The sequence below is a fragment of the Nomascus leucogenys genome, chromosome 5 (assembly GCF_006542625.1).
Source record: "Nomascus leucogenys isolate Asia chromosome 5, Asia_NLE_v1, whole genome shotgun sequence".
NCBI classification, from domain to species: Eukaryota; Metazoa; Chordata; class Mammalia; order Primates; family Hylobatidae; genus Nomascus; species Nomascus leucogenys.
In genome coordinates this window covers 67,935,428-67,949,358 of record NC_044385.1, presented here as the reverse complement: position 1 = coordinate 67,949,358, position 13,931 = coordinate 67,935,428, and the positions used below count along the sequence as shown (strand labels likewise).

The window sequence follows — 13,931 nt, the reverse complement described above, 5'->3', positions numbered from 1 at the left end:
AAGGATGAGGTTACTGCTTTGATAAAAACTAAAGAACTTATCCTTTAGCTATTCCTTGGATTTTCCCTTATTATAGATTTCTATCTTTAATTTTTTTAAGGACTAACAACATCTCAAGCCAGGCTTAAGTACTGTAAGTCTACATTTAGACAAGATTGCTTTTTTTTAGATGTACACTGAATGTATATAAGAGTGCAAGTCCCTGTACAATTTAGTATATGCTTTATCAGTGTTTGGTTCTTGAGCAAATTTTTTCAAGGAAGTTTTTGTTTCTGCAACCAAGTTATCACAGCCAAATATCTTACAGCTTTTTATAATTGAACAGTATAACTATTTATGTTATCTTAAAGACTGTTGCTTGATATTTTTAAGAATTATTAAATATTGATACAGAATAAGTAGAAATTTTGTTTTTCAGATTCTGCTAATGTGAATGGAAGAGAAAATGTTGTAGTGATTCATCCTGATTTTAGGATGATTGTTCTGGCAAACAGACCTGGATTTCCTTTCCTAGGCAATGATTTCTTCGGTACCTTAGGTAAAAACAGTAATGATAATAACAATACCAATAACAGTAATAATAATATTAGTAACACTGCTGTAATGGCTGTCATTGAATGCTTATAATGTGCTGTGCCACCATCATGATCACCTTGTGAGAATATTTATTATCCCCCTTTTAGTGAAGAAAAATATCTGATATTCAGAGAGGTTTTTGTTTTGTTTTTTTCCGAGATAGAGTCTCACTCTGTCACCCAGACTGGAGTGCAGTGGCATGATCTCAGCCCACTACAACTTCCGCCTCCCAGGTTCAAGCGATTCTTCTGCCTCAGCCTCCCCAGTAGTAGGGATTACAGGCGTGTGCCACTGGGCCCGGTTAATTTTTGTATTTTTAGTAGAGATGGGGTTTCACCATGTTGGCCAGGCTGGTCTCGAACTCCTGACCTCATGTGATCCACCCGCCTCGGCTTCCCAAAGTGCTGAGACTGCAGATGTGAGCCACCATGCCCAGCCCAGAGAGATTATTTTTTGATAGTGTCTGGAATAGTGAGTGGTGGACTTGGGCTTCATATCTAAGTCTGTCTGATCCCAGAGTCTTTTTTCTTAAACCATTACACTATACTTTGTTGTTTAGGACCTCTTGGAATAAAACACAGAATAAGAAATGGTTTTACTTTTGTCACATCCCCCTAACCATGAAAAAGATTGAGTTCAGCTCTGAGGAGACTGATTCATATTGATTGGAGAGGCCCTGGGATAAACTTACTCATCAAAAGTCTTTAAGAAGGACTTCTCTTCTCTATAGCAAGTATATAATTCTGGACTCTCACACTCAATGTGAAGCAGACCCAGTCTCTCAGTGGGATCTTTGATCTAGCAATTACCCAAAAAGGAATTTATCTAAGGAATTTACCTATACAATGTTTAAGTACAAGGATAGGCACTATAGCATTGTTTATAGGAGAAAGAATGGAAACAACCCTAATATCCATCTAAATGGGACTGGATAAAGAAATTTTTTTGTATCCACACAATAGAATGCTATGCAGTTGTTTAAAAAAAGGAATAAGTTTACTGATGCTGATAGAAAAAAAATCAGTACTCAAAACAGTAATTGAAACAATAAGTAAGTAAAGTGGGTATAGTAGTTTACCCGTTCATATGTTTTGGAAAAGGCAGGAGGGATGGGTACATGCCTATGCTTGTATATGCATAGAATTTCTCCAGAAAGGTCACAAGAATCTGATAAGGCATTGTTTGCAATGGAAGTTAGGGATGGGAATATAAAATAGTTATACTATTTTTGTAGTTTTTATTATGTACAGATACTACCTTAAAAGTTACTAACAATTCATAGATTACTGATGCATTTAGAAGTGTAATAATGTAAACACAACAAAGATAAGTTGTTTCTAATTGTAAAGAGGTTTGAGTTCTTTTTACGTTTATAGGTCACCCCTTATACCCCAAGTCATTCCTTATCACATTTATTTTAATGCCTGTAAGAATACTCACTCCCTGTTCTGTCTCCATCTTCCATCCACCTGCAAATCCTAAAACATACTGTGCCATCTGCTCTTGTTTTGTCATCTACCCCTATTCATCCTTGTCACTTCTTGTTGATCTTTAGCCCTTTACTCACTTTCATTCTCTCCAACCCTACTCTTCTTTTGGAGTGGTTGCAATATACACATATGTGACCCTTCCACTCTCTGGCTTCTTGGCTCCTTGGATGTTTTTATTCCAGCGGTCTTATACCATATCTTAGCCATTCATGGCTAATTTCTACAACTGACATTTCTGTAATTTCCGTTTCATATTCTGTCCTCAATTGTCCTTGGGATTTTTATCTCATCCATGCATTCACCACTTCTAGTCTTTCCAGCTACTCCCTCTACTACACCAAATCCAATAACTCTTCAAATGTATGAGAAGCTTCAATCCATTGATCCTACCACCTTTTCACCTACCCATCTTGATATATTTTCTTCTGCTTTATCCAGCCTTTTTTTTTCTTACCCAGCTTCAATTCCATGATCTTTCACATTTATGACTCCCTTACATATATTCTTCAGCTTCCCTGTTCCTCTCTTAGCTTGTCCTATGCACTTGGAACCCCTCTGCCCTTGAGAGAGAGAGTTGGTTACTGCCAACTCTCTGACAACATTGAACCTACACATGTGCAGCTGAATGTGGTTAGAAAAAGCCCAAAACTGACCAATCTCATTTCAGATTCTTAACAATGGACCTCAAGTGTCCCTAAATGCAGTCACACCGTGCTTCGCTAGACCTTTCACTTTCCTGTTCTCCTAGGGTAATTCATATCTTCTCTCTCCTCACAGCTCCAACACTGTTGCATGAATTTCTTTTTGTTTTAAAATTATACAATACTTGAACATTCACTTACTGCAAGAGATTGAAATATAGAAGGGCTTATGGAGGGGAAAGGGAAATTCTCTTTCATTTTCCCGTCAGTCACATTCCTTCCCCATTGCTAACCAGGATTCAGTTTACTGACTTTCTTTTAGATTTCTGTTACTTTCTCCTGTCTTCCTACTGCACTGAGAAAAATGAAAGCAATTAAAAACAAATGTCCACAGACTCCTACAACCAAGTCTTCCACCTATGATGCTCTGCTTTCCCACTTGTTGCAGGTAAACTGTTCACATTCCCATCTAGAGGGAGTCCCTCCAGATGAGCACCAGATCCCACCTTTTGAAGGTTGCTGCTCTAGCAGTTCTGCCCTCCCTCTCCTGTATCAGCAACTTCCCTCTCCTTACGTTATTCCCATCTGCAATCAGGCTATTTCCTTCATCTTCAAAACACACACAAACAAACCTCTTAATCTTACTCTTTTTGCCATCTATTGCTACTTTTTTTCTTCTCCTTTGTAACAAAATTCCTTACAGTCATTTGTACTCAAAAGAGTTGTCTACACTTGCTATCTCCATTTCTTCTGCACCATCCTCACTTAAATGCATTCTAATCAGATTTTTGCTCTCATTACTCCACAGAAACCGTTCTTATCTAGGTCATTAGTGACTTTTCTATTGCTAAATCCAGTGGTTGATTCTTAGTCCTCATCGTACTGAATCTACCAGCAGTATTTAATATAGTATATAGTTGATACCGTTAGTCACTCTCTTCTCCTTGATGCATTTTCCTTCACTTGACTTACAATACTTCTTTAAGTATGTTCTTGGTTTCTTACCTTAATAACTATTCCTGCTCAGCCTTATTTGTTGGAGCTTGTTAGAATGTCCCAAGGCTCAGGCCCTGGTCCTCTTACCTATCTATACTCATTCCTTTAATAAAATTGGAATGTGTCATGTTTTAGACTACCAATTATATGCCTGTTATTGCCAAATATTCATCTCCAGCCCAGACCTTCCTCCTGAACTTCACACTCATATCCAGCTTCCAGTTCAATAGCTCCTGTATCTTGAATTTAACATGTCCATGATGAACTTACTTTTTTTTCTTAAACCTGATTAATTTATAGTCTTTTGTAAATCTCTGTTAATGACAACTCCAAATTCATTTTTTGTTTCTCTCTTTCTCTTATACTGTTTTCCAAATATCCTGCAATCTTATTGGCTATACCCTCGAAATACATTCAGAATTATCCTACTTTCCCCATCACTTCCATTTGCCACCATTATGATCTGAGCCACCATCATCTCTTACCTAGATTACTTCAAATAGTCCCCTAATGGGTCGCCCTGCTTCCAGCCTTATTCTTTGTTATGAACTGTGAAAGATCTAAGAGTTTACTCTACTTTTAAGCTAACAAGTCAGCCTGCCACAGAAGGCTTTCATGGCAGAAGACACTAGACTCCTGAGTCAGAGACAAAAGAGGAGTGATTATTCAGCAAAAGCAGTAGTCAAAGTACCAGCATTTGTGCTGGTTCCTCAAGCCCCGCTTCCCACAGGGCAACAGAAAGAGGGCCAAATGATACCTGCACTTACAGTGAGATGCCTTATAGAAGAGGAACCCAGAGCTTAGGTAACCCAAATTACCTTCTTACAAAGAAAGAAAGAGAGAGAGACAGAGAGAGAGAATATATTTTCCAAGGCTGCACTGTTTGCTCTACAGATATTCTTGGAAATACAGTCAATGTGGTCAGTGCCTCTGCTCACAAGATATTTATCTTCCTACACCCTTTTGTGGTGTGTTCACAGCACAGTAGTCCACGCCTCTGCTAAAATCCTCCATGGCTTCCCATTGTATTCTGAGTAGAGGTACAAGTATTTACAACAGTTTGCAGTGTCCTACACAGTATGTCTCCCACATCCTCCTATGTCTGTAACCTCGTGTCCTGTACTGCTTGGTGCTGCTCTCTCCACTTCCTCTATTCCATCCACTCTGCTCTCCTGCCTCTTCCTTCCATATGCCAGGTATGCCTGCCTTAAGTTATTTGGATTAGCTGTACCAGCTGCCTGGCATGCTCTTCCCCCAGGTATCAACATTTGCTCAGATGTTACCTTCTCATGAGGTTTACCTGACTGATCTCCCCCAGCATTACCATTTCTACTGTCCTAATTAATCATTATTTGATGAGTGAATGAATGAGGGGTCAATTATCTTTTTATGTTAGTGATAGGTTTTATTTTCAGCAAAAAAGGCAAAAGCCATTCTTCACTTTTGTATTTGAAAAGCTTTAGTATATGAGATAAAATTTTGAAGATATCATGGCTTTCATTTTATTCAATTGCTTTTAAATACACACATACAAAATAACTGTTCAAATGGTTCCTAAATCAAAGTAAGATCTTCTTGCTACCTACTAGATATCCTCATTTTCTAAAATGAACATATTATATGATATAAGTCTAATTACTTTTACTTCATTTGATCCCTGGTCTCTTAGATTATGAATCAATAGAATTGTTTTTCTAGTACATTCTCATTTCTCTAAATTACAGATGAAATATTATTTTTCTACATTCCTTTTCTTGATTTTAATTCAGACAATGTCTCTATAGGTTTACTCTACCAAAACTAATCTCTGAAGTACATTCTGTCGATCTGCACAAGATACAAATTGTTTAGAGAGTGATGCTACTAATTCTCCCTTTTTTAGTGCATAAAGAAGCATTTATATGAGATAGATGTATATAATTTTTTAAGATACTCAACATTTGTTGAACTTAAAAAGGCCATCTCAGAACCATTTGAAAAATATATTCCCATTAATAGAAAAGGAATAAGTTATCTAAACTCTGTTTGCATGTATGCATTTTTTTTTAAAAAAAGTACTAATACAGATCTGGAAAAATAAATACACTAAACATTAAGACTCAGTGCTTTTTGGGGAGGGAGTGGCATTGGCAGAGACTTAAAGGAGAATTTTTTTTCCTCTTTGTATTGGAATATCTCCTGGTGAGCATGTATTCAAGTATTATGTAAGTTTTTTAACAAAAATAAATTCGTGGAGATAAACCATCCATCACCCAGTTTTCTTTCTTTTGCTTCAGTCATTTGCTTTCTTCTCTGTACCATCCTATTGTTGGATGGGCTTGCTATGCTTTGATGAGCAACCAGTGGCTCTTTAAACAACCATTCCATTTTTTCCTGTGACATCATAATGGATTTGTTGCATACTGAATGTGAATCTTTTCTCTCCTTTAGGTGATATTTTTAGCTGCCATGCAGTTGATAACCCCAAACCCCACTCGGAGCTCAAGATGCTCAGACAGTATGGACCAAATGTGCCTGAGCCCATCCTTCAGAAGCTTGTGGCTGCCTTTGGAGAGCTGAGGAGTTTGGCTGACCAAGGGATTATTAACTATCCTTATTCTACCAGAGAAGTTGTCAACATAGTCAAACATTTACAGGTAGGTATGGCACACACCTGTACGTAAGAGCCATCACTCTCTTTTTTATTTTTTATTTTTTCAGACTGTACAGTTTGTACCAGAGTTTTTAATTTCCGTAAATATAATAATGAGTCAGATTACATGATTTGAAATGTGTATAATCTAAGTTATAAATATGGTAGGCCAATGAACATTATTATCTGTTCTGCTTTTGAATTAACTTTGGCAAAGTCTGTAGTCATTACCAAGGAGTTAGGAAATTTGGTGGGAGGCTGTTAGAGGGCAGGTGAGGCAAGAGAGTGAGTCAGTGGGGAAACCTTCCTGTTCTGTTCTTTGGCTTTTTACAACAAGCATGTGGTATGTGGGTAAAAAGTATTTTCATTTTGAAACAAATCACATGGAGACAACAGTAAACAGAGTAGGAACTAACAGTACTTAATAATACCTGTAAATACTGCAAGGAAGTTTTACAAGATAGAGTAGGCAGGAGAATGAAATTTCCTGCGACCATGTACAATGTGTACTCCACCTTAGTAAAGAAAACAAACAAATAAAAAATGATATAAATCTTACAGAACAAATAAGGGTCTCCAAGCTAACAGTCACAACCCAACAACTCTTGACCTCCGCCTTATCCCCAACCCTCCAAGAAAACCCTAGAAAGAAAAGTAGAAAGGTGGGGCAGGGAGAGTACACACAGGGGAAGATATTGATCCAAGGATACAAAGTTCCAGTTATACAGGAGAAATAAGTTTTTGAGATCTATTGCACAGCATGGTAACTATAGTTAATAACAACGTAATGTATATTTTGAAATTGCTGAGAAAGTAGATTTTAAGTAATGGTTGTACCATAAATAAAGGTGTGTTAAATGATGGATATATTAATTAGTGTGATTTAACCATTCTGTAAGGCATACATACATTGGATATCACATTGTACCCCATAAATATACAGTTACTATTTGTCAATTAAAAATATATGGAAAGAAAACAAGATTAAAAATAAAAGCTTTGTTCTGCCTATAAAACCATAAGTCCAATTCAGCCAGCCCAGAACCCATCACCTAAAGAAAATCAAAGCAGACCCAGGAAAGGACTTGGAGGATATGAGCAGTGTAAATTCAGTTGTAGTCATACTTGTTTTCTTGCCCTCTACTGCTCCCTGTTTCTCTGTTGTTTGTACTTTTTATGTTCTTCTTTTCTTGTTGCTTTATCTTTTCTTATTCATAGACTAACTTTTCTGAAAACTTCGGTATAGATATTTAACACGCTCCTTTACTTAACTAGCATTTTTAAACTGTTCGATCTGGTACTCATATTAAAGGCAGGAGATTTCAGAAAGCAGTGGCAATCACTGACACCAGGATCTAGGCACTGCTCTAACATTTGAGAGGAGGAACTCTTTCCCCTCAAATTCTGGCATTTATTTAAAAAGGAAAATATTATTAAGTCATCTGAGCAAACATTGAAAGAGAAAAATGTCTATATGCCTACTACCTGCTTATTTGACAAGGCCAGCAAATTTCTGCTGTAGTTCATTTGATCATTATTGTCCTATCCATTTCATAGATCTTTATAACGTTGTATATTTTATCACATGCATAATAAGGGAATTTTTTTTTTAATACAGAAATTTCCCACTGAAGGTCTCTCCAGTGTAGTTCGAAATGTGTTTGACTTTGATTCCTACAACAATGACATGAGGGAGATATTGATTAACATTTTACACAAATACGGGATACCTATCGGAGCAAAGCCTACCAGTGTGCAGCTGGCAAAGGAGTAAGGCAAATTCACTGTTGATCAGTACTCTTCTGATTCTTAAATGCTGATAGTTCTTGATTTACCATTGCATTCTACAAAACTGAGTTGCTATGGAAATTACTTTCCATGAGTAAGCTTTTCAAATATATGTATATGTTGCTATTTGCTGGCTGCTTTTCAGTTAAATAGCATTATTTATAGGCCTGTAAATTGAAAATTTTGATTATTATGTATGTCCCATGAGTAGATGTAATACAGTCAAATAAAGGGAAATATTTGTTTCTTTGACAGTCTCAGTCCTTTTGTTGAATTACTATGAGTATTACTATTTCGTATAATCGAGTGCACATCATTGTACGAACGTGAAAACCACATAAAGAGATAATGTATATTTAGTTGATATGTTCTTATTTCTGTTAGTATATAGTTTTCTTTATGATAATTTTCTAAATTTATGATCATGTTAACTAGAGAGATTTTTGGTTACTTATGTCAGCTTCATAGATGAAAGAGGAGTAAGAACTAGTGGGTTTATTTCATGTGAGCTAGTTGCCTACCCTTTATTTTATAATCATAGGCTACTACTTAATGTTAGTTAAGAATCTTCCACATATGGTGTTGATCAGAAAAGTAATTGACAGAGTTTTTTAGTAGAGTAATTAAGTCAGCACAAATTCACTAGAAAATAGTTTTCAATATGCCTAACTTATTGATAATGCATCTAATACCATCTTTGTCTATAAAAATAGTTAATTATAAATTTGTAGGGGATAATAATCACTTTTAAATTACTGTTCAATTTTAGCCCCAAAAGGAGACACTATCTTTCTGTAGAAAAAATGTGTTAAATATAAATCACTGATTATATATTAAATATAAATCAGTGATTAGCAAAAAAAGTTGCATATATATGTATATATATACGTATATATATATATATACATATATATATATACGTATATATATATATACATATATATATATATGTATATATATATATAAAATCTCCAAAGTGCATACTCATCCATATTTATTGATTCTTTGAAGTCATTATAAAAACTTGTCAGGATATATGCCAATAGAAATAAATTATTACAGTATCAGGAATTTCTAAAAGAGAAACAAATATTTCCCTTCTGTATTAAAAGAACAAGATGGACTTATCTTAGAAATTATATTATCTGTGCATTGGTTTATATTATTAATGAATAAGTAAATTATTTTCCAGAAGAAAGACTGGGTGGCAATTGCAAATGCACACATTTTTTTTGGCACAATGCTATTTTACTGATTGATTAGCAGTCCTTATGGGCATTTGAAACTAAGTCAGTAATTTAATGGGTATAACAAATTGTCTGTATAAGAGAGTTCAAGAAATTCTCTTTAATATGCAAACTTTCTATTATAAATTTTCTTTAATATGTAAACTTAAGTTATTTACTTCGTTTTTATAAACTCCCTCATTTTTAGCTGGAAATAAGATGGCTTTTATTACCATTAACAAATTTATATAATTAGAGTACTGGCTTTATGGAAACTAAGCTCATGATTTTAAAACAATTTCTTTTTCTACTCTTGCATGACTATAAATAAAAAGTAAAATACATATTAATTGGTAAGGTTAATCATGAGAAAATTTTTACTTCTAAAGCAATTTTAGTTTCTAAGGAAGAAACTAAAAATGGTTTAACTTATTCATTGTCATCCTCAGTTCTAAACAGAAAAATTCTTGCTATGGCAAGTTAATTCTAACTCTAGTACTTTTGAGTAGAAGCAAAAGTACTTTGAACCTGGAAACAAGTTGGTCACACTCTTGTGTTACAAGGGGATGGAAACACCTAGTTGTCCCCCAGCCGCATATAGCAAAGTGAACAAAGTAATGGCCTGGGAATTTAGCAGTTAGTCATATGTTCACCTGTCTACCTGGATCAGACATGGAGAAACAGATGAAAAGACAGAATCCTGCCCTCAAAGAGCTCACCATTCCATTTTGGTCATTTGAATTTAGAGAAGTTACTTAACTAATTCTCTATTGGTATGGAGGGCCTTTTCTTATAGATAGCATATGTATTTGATTTTTAAAAATATTTTTAAATATTCAAATATTTAAAAATATTAAGGAAGTACACTGGGAGAAATTATTTTTTAAAATATTTGATTTACCATCTAAATCAGGACATTTTTGAGAAAAGCAGGGGGAGCTATTGACAATAATTCTGTAAAAAGAGTGTAAAATAAGACTGCCCTGGCCAGGCCAGAATATGTGATTATCTTCATTGTGGATCATCAGTAAGGTTCCTTTCTATTCTAACATCCTTTGAATTTTAATATACTCTTAATGTTTGTCTCATCTGCAAAAACAAACATAAAAATATGTGATACTAACACTTTTCATTCCCCCTTCTCCGCCCCTGCCCTTCAAGTAGTGTGCTGTTTTTTTTTTCTTTTCTTTTTCTTTTTTATTGTTATACTTTAGGTTTTAGGGTACATGTGCACAATGCGCAGGTTTGTTACATATGTATCCATGTGCCATGTTGTTTTGCTGCACCCATTAACTCATCATTTAGCATTAGGTATATCTCCTAATGCTGTCCCTCCCCCCTCCCCCCACTCCACAACAGTCCCCAGAGTGTGATGTTCCCCTTCCTGTGTCCACGAGTTCTCACTGTTCACTTCCCATCTATTAGCGAGAACATGCAGTGTTTGGTTTTTTGTCCTTGCGATAGTTTACTGAGAATGATGGTTTCCAGTTTCATCCATGTCCCTACAAAGGACATGAACTCATCATTTTTTATGGCTGCATAGTATTCCATGGTGTATATGTGCCACATTTTCTTAATCCAGTCTATCGTTGTTGGACATGTGGGTTGGTTCCAACTCTTTGCTATTGTGAATAGTGCCGCAATAAACATACATGTGCATGTGTCTTTATAGCAGCATGATTTATAGTCCTTTGGGTATATACCCAGTAATGGGATGGCTGGGTCAAATGGTATTTCTAGTTCTAGATCCCTGAGGAATCGCCACACTGACTTCCACAATGATTGAACTAGTTTACAGTCCCACCAACAGTGTAAAAGTGTTCCTATTTCTCCACATCCTCTCCAGCACCTGTTGTTTCCTGGTTTTTTAATGATGGCCATTCTAACTGGTGTGAGATGGTATCTCATTGTGGTTTTGATTTGCATTTCTCTGATGGCCAGTGATGCTGAGCATTTTTATGTGCTTTTTGGCTGCATAAATGTCTTCTTTTGAGAAGTGTCTGTTCATGTCCTTTGCCCACTTTTTGATGGGGTTGTTTGTTTTTTTCTTGTAAATTTGTTTGAGCTCATTGTAGATTCTGGATATTAGCCCTTTGTCAGATGAGTAGGTTGCAAAAATTTTCTCCCATTCTGTAGGTTGCCTGTTCACTCTGATGGTAGTTTCTTTTGCTGTGCAGAAGCTCTTTAGTTTAATTAGATCCCATTTGTCAAAAGAGGATACAAACAAATGGAAGAACATTCCATGCCCATGGGTTGGAAGAATCAATATCGTGAAAATGGCCATACTGCCCAAGGTAATTTATAGATTCAATGCCATCCCCATCAAGCTACCAATGACTTTCTTCACAGAATTGGAAAAAACTACTTTAAAGTTCATATGGAACCAAAAAAGAGCCCGCATCACCAAGTCAATCCTAAGCCAAAAGAACAAAGCTGGAGGCATCACGCTACCTGACTTCAAACTATACTACAAGGCTACGGTAACCAAAACAGCATGGTACTGGTACCACAACAGAGACATAGATCAATGGAACAGAACAGAGCCCTCAGAAATAATGCCGCATATCTACAACTATCTGATCTTTGACAAACCTGACAAAAACAAGAAATGGGGAAAGGATTCCCTATTTAATAAATGGTGCTGGGAAAACTGGCTAGCCATATGTAGAAAGCTGAAACTGGATCCCTTCCTTACACCTTATACAAAAATTAATTCAAGATGGATTAAAGACTTAAATGTTAGACCTAAAACCATTAAAACCCTACAAGAAAACCTAGGCAATACCATTCAGGACATAGGCGTGGGCAAGGACTTCATATCTAAAACACCAAAAGCAATGGCAACAAAAGCCAAAATTGACAAGTAGTGTACTGTTGATGGTAATCACATAGATCACCGAAAAGGTAGTCTTCTCCATGCAGTCTTTGATTTCACTTTGACTTTTCTAGACCTTTTGCTAAACCAGTTCTTCTAGGCTGTTTCTACCCAGCTCTGCAGGTACTGTTAGTGGGGAAGATACACATTGGATTTCAGTTCCTAAGGAAGAAGGATGATCTTTTTGCCCTGAATGAACAGTTCTTGCTACAACTTAATTTTCATGTTCTCTAATCCAACCACAATGCTTATTGATGGGAGTAAAGTTACACTGAAACTAGAACAAGATGATCATACCCACACTCAGGATGGGGATGGAAAGATAATTGGCCACCCACTACATATAGCTAAAAAGAGATATAAGTCAGATGTTCTAGAAGGGGGAATTTTTTTACGTGGGCCAAGATAATACTAAACCACTATTTGTGTAGCTATCTACAGCACCTTCTTCCTCAACTGAAATCAGAATATACTTGTCTGTTCAGTAGTGGTGATGTTATTTTTGTGTTCTTTGGCAAAATTCCCAAAAGAGAGATGCTGTCACTTTCCCTTTTGTTCTCCTAAAGAGTGCAGTGATGTTATCTATCTCACAGGTTTCTGCACATTTTTTAAAGGCCCAGTGTGATGAGGTGAATTTAACTTGTCTTCTTTAATCAACTTTTGCTAAACCTGGTATTTTTAGACTGAGTCTTATTGGGTGGTTATTTTATTTTACTTGATCCTGCCATAATGGAGCTCTTCTTCCTTATCTGCAAATATATTCCCAGACCTTAGTACCAGGATCAGAATTGGTTACCTAGACCCCACCCATCCACTGCATTTGCCCCTTTCCACTAGTACTTCCTGAGGTTTGTTATTGCTCCTCTTTTAAGTTTCTAATACATGGGAAAGGACATGCCAAGAGAAGGCAAACATAACCAAATAAGGAAGTACACAGGAGAAATTATTTTTAAAAATATGAATACTATGCTTTATATGGGGGTTGAATTTAATTCTGTGACATTTGTCCTATAGAGAAACAACTGTATGTCATCTATGAATCAAGAAAAGATGATCATCCCCACACTCAAGATGGGGGTTTGTCCTATAGAGAAACAAGACAATTGATGCTATATGTGTGTGTTGCATGTACTAATGTCATTTTGTCAGTATTGTAGGGAGAGATAGGAGGATTTATGTTAAAATTGAAACTCTTGAATTTTAAATGTTGTTATTGGAAATATCTTTGTAACATACATATTTTAAGAGAATTAGGTCCAAACATCCAACCAAGGCATAGATTATCTGCTATACTTCAATATAGACAACTATAAATATAAACTTTAAAGCAAAGTTTGCCTGTTTTTTCCTCAAGTGAACTTTTATGTGTGAACTTTCTTTTATTTGGGAATAAACATACTGCTAGCACATTAGCACTTCTAAATTAAAAAGTGTGTTTCAGAATAATTTATGAAATCTACTATACTGGGAAAACATTTGTTTTGAAGAAAGAAAAAAATGCTATCTTTTTCATGAAATTTCCATTTTAAGAAACTTATACACTATTTTATCTTAAATTTATATGTCACTCTTACTTTCCAGTTCTGAAGATGAGAAAATTGTCATTTCATAGATCAACAATGAAATGTAAATACTCTACTTCTAAGTATAATTATAACAACAACAATGTTAAGATTATATTTCATAATAATGGTAATAATGATGGTA

General features: G+C 35.6%; 1 protein-coding gene across 4 annotated transcripts in view; it reads left to right on the top strand.

Annotated features, from left to right (window-relative positions):
- Window positions 1-13,931, top strand: part of VWA8 (von Willebrand factor A domain containing 8) — a 424,992-nt gene that overhangs the window by 252,361 nt on the left and 158,700 nt on the right. For all 4 annotated transcript variants that reach the window (XR_004030158.1, XM_030813328.1, XM_030813329.1 and 1 more), the window contains 3 exons: window positions 419-538; window positions 6,134-6,339; window positions 7,954-8,105. Coding sequence is in view for 3 of the 4 variants with exons in the window: in XM_030813328.1 (XP_030669188.1) it covers window positions 419-538; window positions 6,134-6,339; window positions 7,954-8,105 (478 nt within the window). In the remaining variant the exon portion in view is untranslated. The remainder of the gene's footprint in view (window positions 1-418; window positions 539-6,133; window positions 6,340-7,953; window positions 8,106-13,931) is intronic.